The 21,018-nt window shown below is 36.8% G+C and overlaps 1 protein-coding gene across 1 annotated transcript; it reads right to left on the bottom strand.

Moving 5' to 3' along the window:
* Nucleotides 1–1,377: 1,377 nt before the first annotated feature.
* On the bottom strand, nt 1,378–16,253 carry PTPDC1 (protein tyrosine phosphatase domain containing 1). The gene is made up of 9 exons (XM_036739645.1): nt 16,040–16,253; nt 15,430–15,601; nt 14,112–14,192; nt 13,769–13,887; nt 12,215–12,352; nt 9,447–10,672; nt 7,069–7,254; nt 5,900–6,010; nt 1,378–3,790 (listed from the first exon to the last, which is right to left on the bottom strand). Exons 1-9 carry the CDS (start codon nt 16,251–16,253, stop codon nt 3,674–3,676), a joined length of 2,364 nt encoding a protein of 787 aa, XP_036595540.1. The 3' UTR covers nt 1,378–3,673.
* Between the last annotated feature and the right edge of the window lie 4,765 nt (nt 16,254–21,018).

The raw sequence follows: 21,018 nt of genomic DNA, 5'->3' as shown, positions 1-21,018 counted from the left end.
AGCTAATCTGCCAACTTTCCGATAAAGCATTAAGGACACTTAAACTACATTCTTGGGCTTATCTGCATTTAAAATTTATTATTGCTAGCTAATTTGGAACAGACACAAAAAAGGTCCTGTGTGTACGATCTCATTTTGAATGAACTCCTTACCTAGGCTTTTTGCTCAGAGCTGTTTAGGTAAGATGGCACAGAGAGAGATTGTGAGGGAGTTGAAGGTACAGAGGGCAGGCTGTTTCAATATACTCACAAAGCTCTCAGTGAGTTTAAAAGAAGACTGTAGCGAACAACTCAAGAGAAAAAAATCTTAAAACAATTTAGGACTAGTTTGAAATAGAATAGGACCAGAGCTTATCTATAAGCACTCTCCACTTAGAAGAAAATGGAGAAATTGTGCCTAAATTGGCTTGTGGTATTTGTCTAAAAGAACGAATGGTGGTTCATGCTTTATAGTGAATCTAATCCAAAACATACAGACTATTTCTCAAGGCCAGTCTAGTAAATGGGCTTAAGATAGGACTAAAAATATCAGCAGAACTGTTAGTGCTTTTGAGCTAAATAGGCTGAGATAAGCAGTCATTGAATGGATTCTTGATTGCAATGTTTAAAATAGTAATGGTTTGTCACAGGGGGCAACAGCAAATTCTGTAACTACAGCTTAATCATCAGCACAGCAAAAGGAGGGACAGAAAGTTCTATCAGTAACAACAAAAGCAATATGCTGAAGGCCTTTGCAAACAAAATACAAGCAAAGCTTCCCTCTCTGGTCAGAAAACAGGACATTTCCAGATTCAGTGTGGTATAGTGGGTTGATTTCAACATGATGGAAGAACCCTGGTTTTATAATCTTCTCTCTGTCGCAATATGACCCTGGGCAAATCACTTAACCTATCTGGTCTCAGTTTCCTCATTTGTAAAGTAAGGTGTTTGTACTAGATAACCTTTCACATCCCTTCCAGTTGGAAACCTTACAGTCTGATGCCTCCTAGAACATTATAGTTTCTACCCCTTACAGATGAGGACATTGAGGCCCATGAGGAGAAGTGACTTTAGGCAGAGATATACAGCAAGCTGGTGCAAGGGCTGAGACAAGAGCTCAGTCCTAGTCTTGATCCAAGAAGAAAGCTTATTTAGATGGTGGGTAAACAACATTGTCTCTATGTTGATACTTAAGCTAATCAAGTCTTTGACAAGGTACAGTTAAGACCAAGGATGTTTACATTATCTTGGCTAATTTTTTTTAACCCCCAAATCATTATTTATTCCCTTAAAGAACATTTTATCAACTTCCACATCCCCTACCCTGGGCTTACCAGTGTCATCATGATGCTCATTGTGATAGGAAACAGCAGATTAAAAAAGTACACTGCTACTATTTGTAGTTCTATTTTCCATTTTTATTAAAATTAATACAATACTCAGCTACAGCCTGTTTTCTTTTAGCTAGTCATTTTTTTCAGGTCCTTGGTATATACTAATTTTCATGACTGGTTTGCATCTACTTTCTAACCACAGAATACTATAATAGCATCAGGAATATATTGTATTTGCTCTTCAAATTGAAATTAATATTGTATTTGTAAATTATCAACTTGTCAAATGAATCATGGTTGTCATTTGCCCATATATGGAGAGCATAGGGCTTACAATATTTTGGTTAAAAATTTATTCTTCTATAATCTTGTTACTACTTTTGACTAAAACAGAGGTTATTTTTGGTTGTTCTCTCCACCCCCCAACTCAGGCACTTGAAAATGAGGAATTTCAGGAATGATCTGGTCTGTAGGAATGGAGGCAAATCCAGTTTATTACAAATTACTGGAATGTCCTCTCAAGAAATTTATTTAACATTCAACAACTGAGTTAGTAATGTGGAAAATGACCATTATTTCTGATGAATAGTAGCTTGCTTAATTTGCAATATAAAAGTTGGGGGGCATTTCAACTACTGTAATTCAATCAAGTTTTCCCTGAAATTGTCTTTAGGATAGGTGGTGCACTCTCCCCACCTTTCCTTGGAGTTGTTTCAGTAAATATCAACAAAATAAGGGGTAAAGCTAATTTCTCCTGGATGCCACTTCAACTCTTGTCTTCATCACTATGATTATTATTAAAAATGCCATTTCTATAACTGACAGCTTGCTTTGCTAGGAACTAGGGCAAGAAATCAATTTATCCTACATAACATCTCTCAGCTGGCAACTGAAAAACACAGTCTCTTTGGACCAAATTTAATCTATCATAATCCCGAGATGATAGAATCTTATCTTGATAGGGTAAACTTCTGGAACTAAATGGTCCTGATGAGACAGGGTCCATGGAGCTCCAGAACTAGAAATGGGATAGAAGACAGCAATGATAAGACAAGAGAGCTTTGCTGTTAAATCCCCTTGAATATCTTTCACTGTGCCTAATGTCGCCAGTCCCATCATCACCTCAGCCTGTTACCTCCTGTCAAGAGATATGGAAGTCTCCTAGTGGTACTAGGGGTTTGGAGATGGAGCTGTAGATGAGGCTGGGTAACCATACTTGTTACCAACTCTGGAACAAAAAATTCTTTAACTCTGACCATGCCCTTACTCCACAGGACAGAATATGCTGGGGCCAGCATAGGGCACTGAAAGATGCCTCTAGGATTCCATAATCCCATAAGAAATTCCTGAACCAAAGTTTCTTTTTACTGTGAAAAATGCTTTCAATGGTTATGGGCCCACGCATTTTATGAAAGCTTGGTCTGTCTCATACGCAAATCAGTTAGTCCCTCATCCTATTTTCTTATTAAAGATAATTTGAAGATAAGCTTGTAGCTATTTGGCTAAGCAGTTACCCAGTACAGAGGAAATAAGGCTTTAGGTCCTGAGAATGGATACTGCCTTCCTGGGATGGCAAAGGCTGGTGTGCTGCAAAGTTCATCCATGGCCCTGACAAATAAAGCGGATCTACTTTTCCCAAATACAAAATTACCAAATCAAATTACATTCAATCTTTTAACATCAAATTACTTATATTGAAAAAATATACCTTGAAATATTTTGCCATATTAAAAAGAAAAGAAACTCAAACAAATGAAAAAATCCTTTAAAAATCTTGCAACAGAAACATCTGTATTCACAAATATAAAACAACATTTCAAGACACTTGGTGACTTATTAAAGGTACATGTCAGGAAGGAATGGCTATATAGTGTTGTTTTACTATTAAAGTATCTATTTTTTAAACTCAAAAGATACTTTAGTCATCAAGACAATTATTTTGGAAAGTAGAGTCAGCTATCTACTACAATGTAAAACAGAAAAACATTAATGTAAACATCATGTACATTTTCAAATGTTAATACAACAATATTAGCTCAATTCACTAAGTAAAAGGAAATGGCACTGACTTGATGGCAATTATTTAGACACAAAAATAAAGCTTGTGGATATATTTTTTCAAAATCAATAGCCTCAAAATAATACCATACATAATATAAAATGATATCACTTTAAATGAAATGCCACAATAAAACCACAAAAAAAGCAGCTCTTAAGAACTTCAACATATTCACATATGAACATAAATGTTATCAGGGTCTTTAGGTTAGGTTAAAATAAACACTGAAGGAAGAAAAAGTAGCTGATTAAACAGATCCTTCTTGGGATCCACAGAAGACCCCCAACATAGAACTGTAAACATTAAGAGATGTGTTCTGATCCTTCTTTTGTAATCTTTCTTTTTTCTTCTAATGCGTGCTTAAATATTTTTTTCAGGGTGTGGTAAACCACTGGTCCATTTTCAGAATCAAAATTAATCTGGTAACAAAGAAAAACTATATTAATAGAGCTCATTTATAAAATGTTTTCTTAGTAAGGCCCAATGAAGGGAAAAAAAAGAACATTTTGCCTTTAAATTATTTGAAGAGATGGAGAAAATGCTTTCCTGCTCTATGTGCAGATCTTACACAAAATTATATACCATTCGCATAAAATATAAACAGAATGAATTTCACAGATTCAGGTTTTTTTTTAATTGTACCTGTGATCTTCATTGGAGGAGGGAGCTTTGGGAAAGGAACTCCCTGCAACAATGCAGATCAATTATCACAGGCCCCATAACAGTGACTCAGGCCTCTTCAAGAATGGTTTGAGGCACCCCAAAGCAAAGTGACTTGGTCCATGTCCCACAACTAGTCTGTGACAATTCAGAGGGGAATCTTCACACGCTTATTTTTAATTAAGAACTACACCAGACTAGGTCTCTTAAAACAGCGAGTATTTGTGTGAAAACTCAAAAATCCCATCCAATATATTTAGCATCATACAGACAGCAGAGAAATAAATACAATTGAATGTATAGGTAATTGTTTATAGATTATGAATCAAGTATCATGTGCTTTTTCTTCAGCTTAAACACTACAAATGAAATAAAAGTTAGCTCTGAACAATAAGAACTTGTTTCTTGAATAAGACACTCCACTTCTCCCCTCCCCTCTCTAGGCATAGATCCTGTCCTGGATGACTCCATGTGTGTGGCCTCTCCTTCCTCCTCTTAGCTCATCTCTACCTCCAGGCTTCCCTGAAGTCTCCTTTCTACAGGAAGATTTTCTAGCCCCTCTTACTTCTAGTGCCTTCTAAGCTCTGTTGATTATTTCCAATTTATTCAGTATATAGCTTATTCATATAGAGTGACTTGCATATTGTCTCCCTGTTAGAGTGGGGGCTCCTCAGACTATCTTTTATCTTTCTTTGTATACCCAGCACTTAGCACAGTGCCTAGCACAGAGCGGGCACCTAATCTTTATTGACTACTATTGATCATGTTGGCAAAGTCCATCTTCTTTCTCTCTACCTTCCCTAGTATTATCATTTAGTTTTCATTCAATCTGGTTCTGTTTGCCCTTATGGTACAAAACATAACTTTCCATGTATAATAGGTAGTCTGAAAGTCTTCTAAGGTTTAAATGTGAACAGAATTAGACAATGTTATAGCTTGGAGGAATTCTGGAGATAAGCTAAGCTAATACAACTTCCTAAGTTTACAGATAAGGAAGCTCAGATCCAGAGAGATATAGTGATTTTCCCAGAGTTACTCAGTCAGATAGTGACCTTGAAGAAGTTACTTCTAACAAATGAGGAACACAGATGTTTTTGGTAAAATTTTCAATTTTTAACAAAAGTGATTCCTAAAAATAAATAAATAAATAAACAAACATATATATATATATATATATATATATAATATGTATGTATGTATTAATTTAATATATATCCCCCCAAATATATTATGTTTAGAATCCATCTACCAAAGAAACACCATGGGTTTCCTTTCTTTAAAATAGTATTTTTAATTTCAACCACTGGGGGGCGCCAGATAATTTAACTGAGGGAGGTTTTTTCCTCTTTAATTCTGAGACTTTCCACTCAGAGTAGCTGAAGCAGCCTTTCCTTCAAACACAAAAAGGATCTGTATGAAAAGGAAATAGTCTTTATTTTTTTATTAAGATTTTCCAGGCCAAAACACAGTACTGCCTAATCAATGTTGAATATGAAATACTCAAAAAATAGTTTCTTGTTTCAATCTGAGGCAGAACAGGCTCAATTAAGATTCTTTGACTTCTGTTGAGCACATTATTTTCAACATATTTTCAAAATGCTAAACATCTAATTCCTTCTCTCTTAAACTAAAAAATAAACTCTTCTAAAGTTCTCTTTTAAAAATGCCTATCATTACCCCAAGGTTTTCCTAATATCACTTAACCATTCTTTGGCCAAAATTATGTTAATTTTGACTACAAATTTTAAACACATTTCCTTTAAAGTGAATATAACTAATGACAAACTCCTAAATTTCAGTTCAGAGACCCTGCTGAACAGTTCAGAGACCTGAGTTGAACAAAACTGAATTACTTGACAGGTATTTACCTTGGTGAAAGATTTAATGGCATGGGCAAGGAAGGCTTCCTCTACATCAGCTGGAATGGTCTGCAAATTCACTATACAGTGCAAGATACAAAGAATAGTCTGGTGTTGCCCCTGTTTAGAAAAAACAAACATAACTTGTTTCAAAATCTTCCACAAGAAACAAATCATTAGTTGCAGAGATATGAGTAAGACTGGAACTGAATCTTATCTTCCAAAAATCTTAAAATAAGTCATAAGTGCTATCTGACTAGCATTATGTAGATCTTTAAGGTTTGCAATGTACTTTACACATTAGCCTTTTATCTTTACAACAACTCTGTGAGGCAGGTGGGTTATTACCCTCATTACACATATGAGGAAACTGAGGCTGACGCTGTTAGGTGATTTGCTCAGGGTCACACAGCTAGGTTTGAGGGAAGACCTTCCTGATGTTGGGGCTAGAACTCCATCAGTTTTCCACCTGACTGTCTATATTAAATATGTATTGGTATTTTTCAATGTAATTTGAAGAGTATATACCAGTTTGATCAATAATGACCTGCATATTGTATAAAAATTCCAAAAGAATATGAAAACAAAAAATTATCCAGTGGAATATACCTGACATCATCCTTGAGCATGGAGACGTTTTCATTTTTGTCTTTCTATACTCAGTGCCCAGCATATGCTGCCATATACATAGTAGGTGCTTAATATGTTTACTGAATTGCACTGAATTTTAAGTGTTTTTCCATAATCTTGTTTTTTTATTCTCACTTTTCCTGGGCACAGTTGTTTCAATTAAGATGTCATTAGTGTATGGTAAACCATGCTAAAACTTGACACAGCCCTCATCATTAATCAGTTAGTCAACAAATTTTTCTGAAGTGCCTGTGTGATGAATCAGGTGCTATGATTAGAAAAGAGGGGAATTGAGGAGAAGACGGGAGAGATGGGTTAAGAACCAGAGAAACAATCCTGGGAATTATAATTTACTTGAGGAGACTGTATGTGCCCAGTAAACAACCAAAGGGCTGGAGTCCATAGTTTGTGGAGATGCTATCAAAGGGATACTGACTTGTACTGATGCCTGTTCAGGTACTGGTGCTATGTGAAGGCCTCTGAGGTCCACTCCAGCTTTGCGATTCTGAGATTAACAGTCAGAGAAATGAATACAAGGGCCACATCACCTTTTCTAGTAAGGAAAGTGCTTCTGAAGCATCGGCACAGTTGTTGACTAACAGGTCGACATCCTCTTTGGTTATAACAGGTTCCTTTAGTTGCTCTACCCAGGACCACATCAAGCCACACAGTATGAAAGGATCTCTTTCTCCACATATTCTTTCCCAAGCCCCATCTCGAGAATTCAATTCTTTCTAAAAAAGAAAAAAAGGTAGAAAATGTAAAAAATGGCACCATTTGACTCAGATTTAATAATCTGTGTTATTTGGATCTATAACAGGAATTCTGGAGCCTGGAGCAAAGTCAGAAAATGAAAGGCACCCAAATTCAAATAAATGAATGGGCAGGAAGGACCTCAGACCTTGGGATATAAAGTTCTATAGTGGGATATAAAGTGGGCCCTCTGGATTGGAACTGTGGGGTACCTCAAAGCATCCACAGAGGGAAGTAAGAGAATGAGAAGCAAGTCGGGAAGGAGCTTAGCTGAGAGGCAGCCATTGGGAGAGGCACAAGGGCACCATGTAGTTCCTTCTTATTTTAACTAATTCTTCTTGCTAAGTAGGTGATAAACTCAACTGTTTCTATCTAAATGCTTTTAGTACCCTCTAAATTTCATGCCCGAGGGTTCAGCCCAAAGGTCCCAGACCCCAAATCATAGTTCTGTCTATATCCTTTATTATTCTGATATTTGTTGAGTAGAGGCTTTCAAGAAGAGAAACTGTTCCTTCTGTATTTAGAACCCCAGGAGAGTATCAAATTTCTCATAATGGAATTCATACTGCAAGAGTTTTAAAAATTCAGAAAGTCTGGTAAATTACAGTGGCATTTATGGAATAGCTTTTGAGTCTGAATAAAAGTAACAGCTTACATTTATGAAGTGTTTCAATGTGTCAACTAACAATGCTTTGGAAGTGAGTGTAGCAGATCTTTGTCTTCTAAATTTTTTTTTTAGAATCATAATGTAATCATGTAGAACATGATGAAAACCACACTGTATTCTCATAAGATGAAAACAACTTGAAGACCTTGACAAAAACTACATAAATTTGGAAACGACCGAAATGTGAGGCTTTATACCTTATTCCATTTGGGAGATATGAGTGGGGATAGGGAAAAAATCACAACAAATTAAATCACATTAAGTTATCCTTTGAGCAGAAGTGACTTCTCTGCCTTACTGCTATTCGGTTCAAGAAAATTAGATCCTGAAGCGAGGGAAACAGAAGTGCCCCAAACAGATCTTCAGTGGAGTGTCAACACCATGGAGGCTTGTTTCTGGAAAGTCTTTTTATAACTGTTCCCAGTCCCTAAATCTCTCTGGTTTCATAGTGTCATCTAAAGAAATAATGAGCAATGAGGCCAAGGGGAAAAAAATGGGAATTCTAGGCAGCACCACAGGTTTAACAGAGAGATAAGAATAGGGAATAAAGACAACTCTATACCTAAACACTTAAATGACTTATCTGTTAAGATGGTTATTCATATAACCAAACAAAGAAATTGCCCTTCTAATGAATAAAGAAAGCTTCACTTCAGCAAGTGCTTTCTCTCCCAGTTTTATGAGTTCTAATTTAATTGTTAATGTGTCTTGATGAGGCCACACACTGAAGGCATGCCTATTTATTTCTGAAGTCTAGGTATGTAAAATGATACCAACACTTTCAAGCAAAATGATGGATGTGTACTTAGTACAGTGCCATGCACATAGTAAGCACTATGCTCTACCTACTTATCTATCTACTTAGCAATTTTAAGATAGTTTTTTATATTAATATGTACCATACTTATGGAAAGGCAGCTGTATTAAAGAATAATTTATATCACACTGACCATAAGCTAATAAATCAAGCTGATGTGATTTAATATCAGCTGTTGTTACCAAATTTTTGTAGTTACATTTTAGAAATGTTAAATTTGCATTACAAAAGTTTACAGAAAAGTACAATAAACTAAGCCCAAAGTTAAAATCCCAAATAATATTAAAAAGGAATGGTCCTTCTGCTGAAAGCTCAATTTGCCTTCTGAGCAATGAGGGTGACATGGAGGCTTGTTTCTTGATATAGCAGGTTTTGAGTACACTATGGAGGTTAGCTGCCTGAAGGCCTGGAGTAGGAATTTGCCCTGTGATCCAAAACATCTTTCTTAACTTACTCAAGACAGAAAAGAACATTTATGTAATTTTCGCACGGCAGCATATAATGAGCCCAATGTGCCAACTAACCTAAATCTAACTGACCTCAACTATAGCCATGTTTCTTAGTATTACACGTTTAATCTGATTCCTGAACTCAACAGAGGATTTGGAGGGCTTACGTAGGAACCTGAGAGGAATTTTGCTCTGACACTAAATTTATAGCATATAGGTTAAGAAATAAGATAAAAATACCTGCCAAATTTCCACCTTCTGTTTTATTTCCGCCTCTTCTCTAAATTCATTCAAATTTGCCAGGGCTTTTGCTGCCAACACTCTTCGTGCTTCAATACTCAGTGGCATTGCTTGTGGTGGGGCATTACTTTCTTGGCTTTCAGATCTGACAAAGCATCCTGCCCCAGGAGCAGTGTAACAATTCTGAGGGACATAGTAATTCCCACCACAAGCCATGGGATCTTGTCCCCAATTACTGCCAGGGTCATACCTATAGTGGTCAGCTTTCTGGGGCAGGCTGCTTGGTGTCCTGGGTGTATTTGCGACCTTGGCTGTGACTAACTCCCCAGAGTTGTGCACACCTGAAAAACCTGAAGAAAAGGTTCTACTCCGCTGGATTTCCTTTGGGATCTTTCTCCTATGAAAAAGTGGTGACCCCTCATCTCTAGAGCCTTCTAGACCACTACATTTAGGCTGATTCCAGAAAGAAAACGTATTGCGGACTAAAGCTTCTTTACTGATGTCCAGTGGAGGCGATGGCTGAACACAAGCCTGGCTCACATGCTGCTGCTGCTGCTTGAGGTTACAGCACAGGAGGACTTCAGTAGGCACTGTCCATGGAGTCTCCCCCTGCTCCAAAAGAAATTCAGCTCGTTTTAAGTCTGAGTCACTGTAGCTGAGCCTTCTTTTCAGATGAGTCAGAGGCTGAAGGCATTCAACATTCCGCCTCTTCCAAAGAGGATCAAATTCATGTTCACTGGAGAAAACAGCATCCTGGTTCTCAAAAGCTACTGTCACTGCTGGAAGGGATGCATCATTCACATGTCTCATTAACTCTTTATCCAGCTGCATTGTGACCATCTCCGAAACCGTCTTTTCAATTTCAGCAGAGAGATCAGGTACCTTTAAAATGTCCTCTTTTATCACTTGTCTGTTTTCAGCTAAGTCCAACAGCAGTTTGCAAACCAGATGAATAATTTTTGGCACGTGCTTTAGAAGTCGAGCTTCATAACCATGAAGTAAATGACGCTGGCGAATTAAGTACTGTGATAAAGTAACAGCATGTGCTTTGGGCTCACAGCAAGAAAACACATTGCGGAGAGGAATCAAAAACTGAGTGAACTCCCTTACACATAATAACTGGCCTCTTGTTTGTATCGAATTTGGCCTTTTTGCCCGAACAAAAATAATCGCTTGATCTGCAGTCATTCTTGTCGCAAAAACTAAGTAACAAGCTATTAAAACACCTAAAAAAGTGAAGGAAAAGGATTATTAACATGTGAAAACTTAACTAGTCATTTACCATATTTTGTTGATTTAAAATTTAAATAACATATTCAAAGAGATCTATGTATGTGAACATTTCAAGGATAATTTAGAGTTATAATCATAACTATGTGTGTAATATGTAATGATAACTATATACACATAGTTCTAAATTTTGGCCTTTTACCAGCAACATCAAGTAATTATGGTTGGTATGACTGGCAGCTAACAAAACCACTGGGCAATAATGTTTAAATTCTTCCTTATCTTCTCATTTTTTCCCCTAGATGGAGAGATTTATCTCTTTCCCATCTGATTTAGACTTCTGCTCTTGTTGCTCAGGATCTTCAGCTCTAGCGTCTCTTCTTTATGGTACCCTGATCTGTCTTCCTGATAAAAATTCTATGCCTCCTGTTTCTTGCCCTTTGTACTTCACCCAGGGTGTTCATACATTCCACTTTCTAACCCTTCCCACGCTTATCAGTTCTTTTGGATTAGTCACATTCCCAACCTACTTTCTTCCCTGACCATTGGGCAATCTTACATTTGTTCCCACTTTTCTTCTTTTTGGATCAGCACGTTGCTCCACTTTTCTGAATACGTTTCTCTCAAAAACATACATGTTTCTTGACCCCACATAATTCTAACACTATACTATAAGACAGGCAACAAACTACTGTGGTTCCTAATGTTCTATGAACTGGTTTTAACTCTGTGAGACACACTTTACAATAGGAAAGGTCTGTGAATCTTCATATACAAACCTTTTATATCCTGTACCAAAATATGCCCTTAAAGCTACTTGCCATGGATCTGACCAATTCAGGCTGTCAGACTAGCTGTTTCTCTAATGGGCGTGGTTATGAATGGTACCTATTTCACACCCTAATAAGGGCAGACTATAATGCAAATGTTCTCTTTTCCCTCTGTTACCAGGTGGTTTTAAAGTATTTTTAAGTAAAATTATTGGTTCTTGGAGCAATAGCATCTCATAAACAAAATCCTCATTCCCGGAAAAGACCATAGGGCTATGAAGAAAGCATTTACAAGGGAAGGGATGTTTTAAAAGAGGACTCTTACAATGAAACATAAACTTTTCATATACCAGAGAAGGTGAAGAAGCTCTTCTTTATACGAAGAAATAAATGGTTAGTGATTTAGCTTACTCTAGACCTACAGTCCTTTATTACAAAAAGTAAGCTCTTAGGCCAAGCCATTTAAAGATATTATCAGGTTCATTCTTATGAAAGCAAAGTGAGAATGTCGGGCAGTTTGCTTTTCAGAGCAAAGCCAGCTTGTCATAAGGGAGTTTTTGAGACCTCAAAGAGGTCTCAAGTTCCAGAATTTTTGGAGAGTAAGATTATATTGGGTGCATCAAACATCATCAGTTTACCTTTTAGGCAAAATGTAGTAAAAGTTTGGAAGCATTCTTGAAGAATATTTATTTTCTATATTTAGAAAATATCACAGTGATATCTATATGGATATATGTAAAACCATAACATCCACTGACATAAATTTACCTGTTCGACCAAGCCCCGCATGACAATGAATAGCTACTTTCCCTTCCTGTAAGGCAAATGTCATCACCTTCACCATATCTAAGATGGTAGTGAGAGATGCTACACCATAGTCCTTCCATCCAAAATTGTAGAAGTAAACTAAAAAAATGAAAGGAGGAAAAAAATCAACTTGTAAGAAAGAATACTTATGAAGATTTCTGATGAAAATGAGTTAAAAACCAGAAAAAGTATGATCCTGAGGTTCAGTCTGATTAGGTTTGTACTTAAAATATATGTTGTCTTTCTGCAGTAAAAATCAAGCAATCTTAGAGGTGGAATGGACTTTATAGGGCATTGAGGCCAAATCCCTTAGTAAATACGCTGATAAAAAGGTTGATAGTTTTTTTGTCCTGCTTAAGACATGTCCTATTGCAATTCCAAAGGACTCATGACAGAAAATGTTATCCACATTGAAAGAAAGAGCTGATGGAGTCTGAATGCAGATTGAAGCATACTGTCTTTTTTACTTTGTGTGTGTGTGTGTGTGTGTGTGTGTGTTTTCCTTTTGGTCTGTTTCTTCTTTCACAACATGAAATATTTTACAAGACTGCACATATATAACCTATATCAAATTGCTTGCCATTTTAGGGAGGTGGGAGGGAAGGGAGGGAGAAAAATTTGGAACTCAAAAATTTTAAAAAATGGATGTTAAAAATTGTCTTTACATATAATTGGAAAAAAATACTATTAAAAAAGACATGTCCTATTGAAACTCTGTTGGAATAACTTAAGGAAAGGGAGAACTATGAATTTAAAAAGTGAAGTGATTCATATGAAAATTACTAAGCTGTAGGTAGAAAATGTTCTATTATGTCTCTGCATGAACACACAAGAGGCTAATAAAAGACCACCTAGTATAAATATGGGCAGCTAGCTGGTACAGTGAACAGATAGGGTGCCAAGCCTGGAGTCAGGAAGACTCATCTTCCTGAGTTCAAATCTAGCCTCAGAAACTTAGTAGCTATGTGACCCTGCTTGCCTTAGTTTCCTCATCTGTAAAATGAGTTGGAGAAAGAAATGGCAAACCACTCCAGTATTTCTACCAAGAAAATCCTAAATGGGGTCATGAAGTGTCGGACATGACTGAAAGGACTGAACAACAACAAAGTATAAATCTAGATTTTATTTCTACTTGGAGCAAATCTTTTTTAAAAAGATGAAGTAGTTTTTACGTGCAAACCTTCAAGACCTTGCACTTTTGAGCCTACATTTCTGCCAGTTTTAAGCAGTACACTTTCCATTTCTACGTAAAAACAAAATAAATGACTTTATGATAATTATGGTTGTTGACTTTAATGGGTTTAGCCTAAAGAAATCTCTCTCACACATTAAAATGAGTTTGGCCTCCCAACAGCAGCACCCAAAAAGACAAAAGCATTTATTTTCATTTTTTCATGAGATCTTGTTTACAAGTAGCATTTCCCAAGCTTTTCTAAACTGAGGAACATACCAGCAAAGATTCCATAAACATTGTATTTGCTAATTAATGAAGAAAATCAGCAGGAATGAACTTACTGCCAGCTTCCATGAAAGCTTCAGGGAGGTAAGTGAAGCCACTTTCTGGTTCTAGTGTGTTCCCACAGCTTGCATGCTCTCCAGGTCGCTGAAGGTTAATTATTGTTTTTATGCCATAGCTTATGGAGAAAAGAAATTCATTATATTGTGATCTGGTATTTTTTTTCTGCCCTTATTTATACCTTAACATCAGTAAACACTTGCAGCTTTAATTTCTTGTTTGTTTGAGATGAAGTTCCTAACCGCCTATTGTAGAAATGAGAACACCTTTTTTATTCGATATCAAAAGTGATGTTGGTGGCAAATTAAGGGACCTGAATTTATGAGCATTGAGGTCACTTACCTTTGAAACTGTTCAATGATGTTGTACTTTTCAATTAGCTCAGTTGATGGTCGAGCCATTGCAAGTATGCTATCTGTGACCCTAGAGAGGCAGAAGGAAGATATTAAATGCAGGGAACCTGCGAATTTTAGAGCTGGAAGGGGCCCCAGAGATAGCGCAACCCCCTCATTTTTCAAGCTTCCCCCTCTCCCCTCTAATACTAGGCAAGAATCTACCTACACAGATCTGGTTGCAGATTTATGTAATGATTAGAAAAGGACAAAATGTACCCAGATCTTAAGTTTTAGCTTCATAATATCCTGGGGAAAAGGGAGAACAACAACTTCAGAAATCTTTCCTACAATCAAAGCTTTAAAGGTAGAAGGGATCTTGGAGGTCATCAGTGCTCCTCAGAGAGGCGAGGGGGGTTCTCCAGAGCTCTAGCCACTCTACCAAGCTGCCTCTCATGTTTTGCCATGTTATTCATTATTAAATATCACAGACAGGAGTTGAATAACATTCGCTATGTGAGAATACAAATTTACAAGACAGTTAAGACAGGGAACAAATACATAGTTTGCAAAAGATTCTTTGCCTTATGAATGATTTGGCATAAGAATCCTTGAAGGAGAATGCTCCTGCAGTTTATTTATAATTCTTCAGTAATGCAGCTAATGTATAGAGCAAGGTGTGATTATCCAGCTTACTATCTACATACATATCTGTTACCTAACAAGAGCAGTAAGTATCAGTAATTAATGTCACTTACAAAGAGTAAAAAACACTACCAACTATGTCAACATGTTTAGACATCTATTCAGGTATAACAAGAGCTGACATTTCAGTAGCACTTTACAAAGGTGATTTCATTCGATCCTAACAACACCTCTCTAAGGTAGGCAATGAAATGATCCCCAGTTTATAAACGAGGAAACTGCAGCTCAGAGAAATTATGTGGCAAAGCCAGGACCTGACTCCAAGACCTCTGACTTTAATCAAATGCTCTTTCCATAGGATCAAGCCATCTTCAATACAGAGGAATAGGACAATTCCTTGAACTTGGCAATTATGGTAATGTCAAATAAAACTCATTATTTCAAAGGTTAAAACATGAAATTAGGACAGACACCTAAAGATTTTGTTGGATTCTTGTCTAGATAGGGTATCATTAATAATTTCAGAAACAAAGTGAAATAATCTCCTAACCAGTAGCTGTTAGTGTCTCTAAGAACTTAATTTAAAGATTTTATGCTTTAAAAATACAATTGCTATTATGGTTATGTTAATGCATTCATGCTACTTTTTCAACGACAGCTTTAGGAAAACCAGCCCACATTACCAGGAAGAATAAATCCCTTTGATGGCTTGTTCCTGATCACTCCAGCGTGCTGGATTCTCGTACTTGCAGGCTCGACCACCACATGCCATTGAACATGCCACATGTCCAGGAATAACATGTCGCAAACGTTCCCCAACTTTAGTATATTTTGGTGTTGGACGTCGTGAACTTCCTATGAAACCAGCAAGAGAAAATATCACATCATCACCAAATGACATAGCAATATGGAAAAAAAGACTTTGATTCTGTTTCGACATTTAAGACAGCCAGCTGTGTCTTAATTATGTTCCCTTCAACTTGAATGTATGGCATTCTTTTTATTAGAGAGCTTTCACCTACAACAGTAATTACCATAACCTCATTTGGACTGCCATTTAAAGAAAAAAATTTAAAAGCTAGACATTTCACAAGAGATTGAGCTCAGTTCAGGAAATATAATTAGTAATAAAATCTATAAAGATGCTATAAACTATTCCACCACCTTCTCATAAATCCTTTTAAAATATTTACATAAAAGACAACAAGAATTACTCAAAGCTAAAATTTACCTAAGCATAGCATGCAAACTGAAATACAAGGGTACTGGTAATCTAAAAGAAAAAAGCTTTACTTTTTCTTTCAGGAAAAGTTGGATTTATTTCTGCACTGCTGACAGAGGATATAGCCACCATAACCCGATGAGAAGATGAAGAAAGCACTTCTATAACTGAATTCCGCCGTCTCTGGTGCAAACGAAGCAAAGGATCAGAAGTAGAGTGCCTTCGACCTTGGAAAAAAGTGCTCAGAAAATTCACAGCTGAAAGCCTCCTAGGCGAACCCTGCATTGTCCCCCTTGCTATGGTCAGATCACACTGTTGGAGCAAGTGTACATGAAACCAACTTGCTGAATGATGAAGTTACGGAGAGATATGTGCATCATTCCGTATGATCTAATAGTGATTCAGGATAGGCTGACTGGTTTCCATAGTGACAAACAATGAAACCACTTATTCCCATTAGCTCTGTGGAAGCAAAATCCTATATGAATGGATTTAGTTTTGGAAAAACTGTTCAAATGCTGATAAGAATAATTTGTATTTCAAACTGAATATGTACAAGTTAGGATTACTTTGTTTTGCTTCTTACACACATTGAAAAGATCTGATAATAAGAAAAATACAGATGATGGCTAGAGGGCCACACATAAATCAGTAGAAGTGGAAGGGACATTCAAGATTATCAAATCCATGTTGCCAGTTTACAGATGAAGAAACTGAGGCCCTGAAAGGTAATAGAATTTGCCTAGGGTCACTGAAGTCAGGTGTCAAGGCTGGGATTTCGAACCTCAGTACTGTAAAGAATTGAGAAATCATTCAACATATACTTTTTCTAAATTTTACATTTAGCATGTTTATGTAAATACACATATATTTTTCTTTTCTTCAAACCATATGCTTTTTTCTCCCTTATTTTAGGACATGCCGGAGAACCACTTTTCTGCTGACTCTTCAAAAAGAATAAAGAAGAAGCCACTAGAATACAATACAATATACTAAAAGCCCTGGGCCATTAACTCATGGATCATTTGTAGGGATGATAGGATTATAGATTTAGAGCTATATGGAACCTTAGAAATCATCTAAACCAGCCTCCTAATGTTATAGATGGGGACAGTGAGGCCTAGACACTTATCTCTGTCTAAATGACTTATATAAGCTCACAAAAGGAAACAGCACCATCAAGATTTGAACCTAGTTTCTTTAACTCTTTCTACTGTGCCACACAATAATCAATAATGGTATTTCCTTGACAGCTCCTCACTAAGCATTTCGATTCAGGTATAAACATATATTATGGTTGAAATCTCAAAGTTTGTAAATATGGGCAATATAGACTCAGTTTTTACTATTTCTTTTTCCTTTTCAGAAAACAAAAAAGATAATTTTTATTTTTGCCATGATGGTAATAGTATGGTCAAATATACAAAATATTTTTTTTTGCACTGAACTGAGAAAGATATTTAACTAATACTTCTTAATTTAGATAGACACATTTCCAGAAATCTACCAAGCATTACATTTTTAGGAACTAGGTGAGGGGGAAGCTAAAAACTTGAGAACTCTAAGATGAGAAAGATGTAATGAGAGAAAAAAAAAATTACAATCACCACTGAATGAACAGTCCTTGGCTTTTCCTTCATGGAATCCCAGAGTTAGATGGGACTTGAGAAGTCACCTATAGTGAACCCATATATGGTTAGGACTCCCCACAACATCGCTAATGAGCATTCATTCAAACAGCATCTGGTTAAGACCTTAAGTGCTGGGAAACTTATTACTTCCTGTAGTAGAAAATGAGATCATAGATTTAGAAGGGAAAAGGACCTTCAATTGTCATTCTAGTGAAATTCCTCATTTTACAGATGAGGGGGCTCAGAGATGTTGTGATATAACCTCAAGGTGATACAAACACAGGTAGTAAATAGCAAACTGATTGAAACCAAGGTTCTCTGACTCCATTCTTTCTAGTTTACCACACTGCCTCTCAATAAGGTTGTATTCTATTTTCCAACATAAAAGTGTTGGGATATATTACCCATTATCTGCTTCTAGACACACTGAACTACTCCCCACCTCCCCTTCCGCTAAAAACACAAAGCTAAAGAATCCATTTGAATACAAAAGGATATATAGAATAGTTTAGACTGTGCAGTTATAGATCATTCACTTTTGATTAACCGAGACACATAGTTCTTTGACAAAGCCCTTTAGGAAGCCAACTGAAAGCACATGGATCAGGAGGGTGCTTTTGCTCTAAACTAAGCAGCTTTCACTTACACTGTACAAGTCCACATATTATACTCTATGGTAACAGATTATGACCTGAAAGAGGCACTATCCCATCTCCCTACCCAACATTTTCTTAGCTCTGTTCAGGACACAGGATGAATAACACGTGATCTCTCCATCCTCAAAGAACTTATAGTCTAGGAGTGGAGATCAGTTGTACACTCATAGTTACCATACAAGGAAGCATGGAAAATTCAGAGAGAGTGAAAAAAAGAGTTCAGGAGAGGTAGCTACTGTTTCTTATATGCTGGCTGAGTCAAATTCCTTTATGTCAAAAATATTTTTTATTAATTATCTTCCATTATTAACTTTGCTTCCCTTCTGATACTACCCCTAGTTTATCCTGTCTAGATCATGTCTGTACAGAGCTGATTGCATGTTGCCTTCCCCATTAGACTGTGAGCTCCTTGAGATCAGGGACTATCTTTTGCCTTTCTTTGTACCCTCAGAACTCAGCCCAGTGCTTAGCAGATGGTGGGAACTTAATAATGTTTGTTGTCTGAATCCACAAGCATCCAGGATATCACTGTAGCAAAGAAGATGGGTTTTTGAAGGCTATGACAGTGGACCATAAGCTCTACTAGGTTCTACCAAGCTGGAAAGCCTTCAAGTACTGTTCCAGTGAATGACTGTCGAAGACTAGGTAGCTTAGTTTGGAAAAAAACTCATTGCCATAAAGTTGAACACTAGGTGATGAATCATTTTAACCAAAATGACTCATTAAAAGAGATTGATTAAAAGTATCCCCATGCAACATTCTTCTACTTCCACTGTGATGGTGGCAGAGCATCAGAAAAGTGGGTAGAGAATCCTAAGAACCAGTTTTTAGACTATTTAAAAACAGTCCTCTAAATTCTGGCACTCTAATTTGTCCAACAGTCAACAAAGGGGTAAACTAGTGAAGGAACTGGATCATTTTCACATTGAAAATATTGCTTTAGATGAAACCAGAAGACATAAAGAAGCTGCAACTAAATGGAAAGATAGCTCACAGGTTCTTCTACTTCCCAGGACACTTGGCTCATCTCTCCTTGCAGCACTCAAAATGAGTATTAGCAAACAGACCACTATGGAGAAAAGTGCAGAAGGTGAAGATGAAGATGAGGAATTTTACGAATAACTTCACAAGACCCTCTAAACTAAGTCAACATTTATCTTGATATTCAGGGACTTCAATATGAAGGCTGACACAGTAATTCAACAGTCACTGAAGTGATTATTATGTGATAAACACTGAAGGCATAAAGAATGACAAAAACACCTTTCTTGACCTTAAGGAGCTCACATTCTAATGACGGAAGACAGCATGAAAGTAATTATGCAATGAGATAAATACAGAGGAGAAGACAGAGAAAAATATGTTAAAATATGGTTTATATGGGTTCTTTCCCTCTGTTCAGGAACTCCTTGAGATTATAGCCTTCAAATATTACAGGATCAAATCTCTGCTGCTAGATACATACCCCGAAGGGATCAATGACAAAAAGAATGATTCCACAGGCACGACAATGCTTACAGCAGCACTTAAAAAATTTTTTTAGGCAATTAGGGATAAATGACTTGTCCAGGGTCACACAGCTATAGTAAGTTTCTGAGGCCAAATTTGAACTCAGGTCCTCCTAACTCCAGGGTCAGCGCACTTTTGATAGTAGCAAAGAACTGGAAGCACAGAAGATGCCCATTAATTGGGGAATGGCTAAACAAGTAGGAGTACATGAATGTAAAAGAATATTACTCTGCTATAAGAAAGGGTAAATATGATGAATACAGAGAAGTCGGGGAAAACAGAGAAACTGATACCTAATGATGTAAGCAGAACAGGAAAGTCAATTTTGAAGTGACTATGACAATGTAAACAGAAAACACAATGGGAAGAAAATAATAAAAAATGAATGCTGTGAGCAAGCTTGGTTGAAAAAGAGAGCTATGAGAAGGTACCACCTCTCTCTTCTTTGTAGAGGCAGGGGATTATGGCTGTGGACTGCTGCACACACTGTCAGACTTCAGATGTGAGTTAGTTTTGCTGGAGCTGGATTATGTTTTGTTTTTATTCTTTTATGCTTTGTTACCGAGAATTGCTTGGGAGGAGAGAGAGTTACACTGAGAAATGAAGGTGATATAAAAATAAAAGATATCAATAAAAATCATGTTAAAAATATAAAATCTGGTGTCCAGAATGGAATGCAACCTTCTGGATGTGGTGCAAGCAGGGTAGAGTTCAGAAGTACTATCATGTCTCTTGTTGGTGTGTGAGTCCTCTCAATACAACCCAAGACCTTCAACACTGTGGATGCTTCCTCTATTCATGGCTCAGAATTACACGTGACAAGAGTATATGGATGGCTATCAATCTGTGGGAAGATCTGCACAAGTGGTGGGAGTGCTAAAGCATCAGCTACCATCTGCCCACCTATGAACTGTAAGTTTCTAAAGCATAATATCCTGTAAAAATCACCCGAATTAATTCCAAGGGGTTATTTCCTATTGCTAAGAATACGTAACTATTACCCTTGTGCTCTCCCGTTCCTTTTCAATCTTCTTTCAGAAGTTTTGTGGTTAATTTTGTGAAATTACTCACCCATGCTCTTTGATGAGAAATTTGGCACGAGATTATTCTGAGTGGACGCTAATGGGGAATACATTAGAGTTTTGTACATACTAATTTCAATTTAAATGAGAACCTCAAAAAATAGCATACTCAAGGTCTGCTTAGACAAATATCAGTAGATAAAATTATTTAATTGCTACTTAACTATTTGTG

Source organism: Trichosurus vulpecula, chromosome 9 (genome assembly GCF_011100635.1).
Source record: "Trichosurus vulpecula isolate mTriVul1 chromosome 9, mTriVul1.pri, whole genome shotgun sequence".
In the NCBI taxonomy this organism is placed as follows: domain Eukaryota; kingdom Metazoa; phylum Chordata; class Mammalia; order Diprotodontia; family Phalangeridae; genus Trichosurus; species Trichosurus vulpecula.
Note: the sequence above shows the minus strand (reverse complement) of the source record. Positions and strands in the feature narration are given on the sequence as shown.

What these genes read in the sequence shown, in the direction of transcription:
- PTPDC1 (XM_036739645.1), bottom strand. Translation starts at nt 16,253, where the DNA reads ATGCAGGGTTCGCCTAGGAGGCTTTCAGCTGTGAATTTTCTGAGCACT. An exon ending in ATCATTGAACAGTTTCAAAG is followed by an intron (nt 13,888 to 14,111) that starts GTAAGTGACCTC and finishes TTTCTCCATAAG; the next exon opens with CTATGGCATAAAAACAATAA. An exon ending in AGAAGGTGGAAATTTGGCAG is followed by an intron (nt 7,255 to 9,446) that starts GTATTTTTATCT and finishes TTTCTTTTTTAG; the next exon opens with AAAGAATTGAATTCTCGAGA.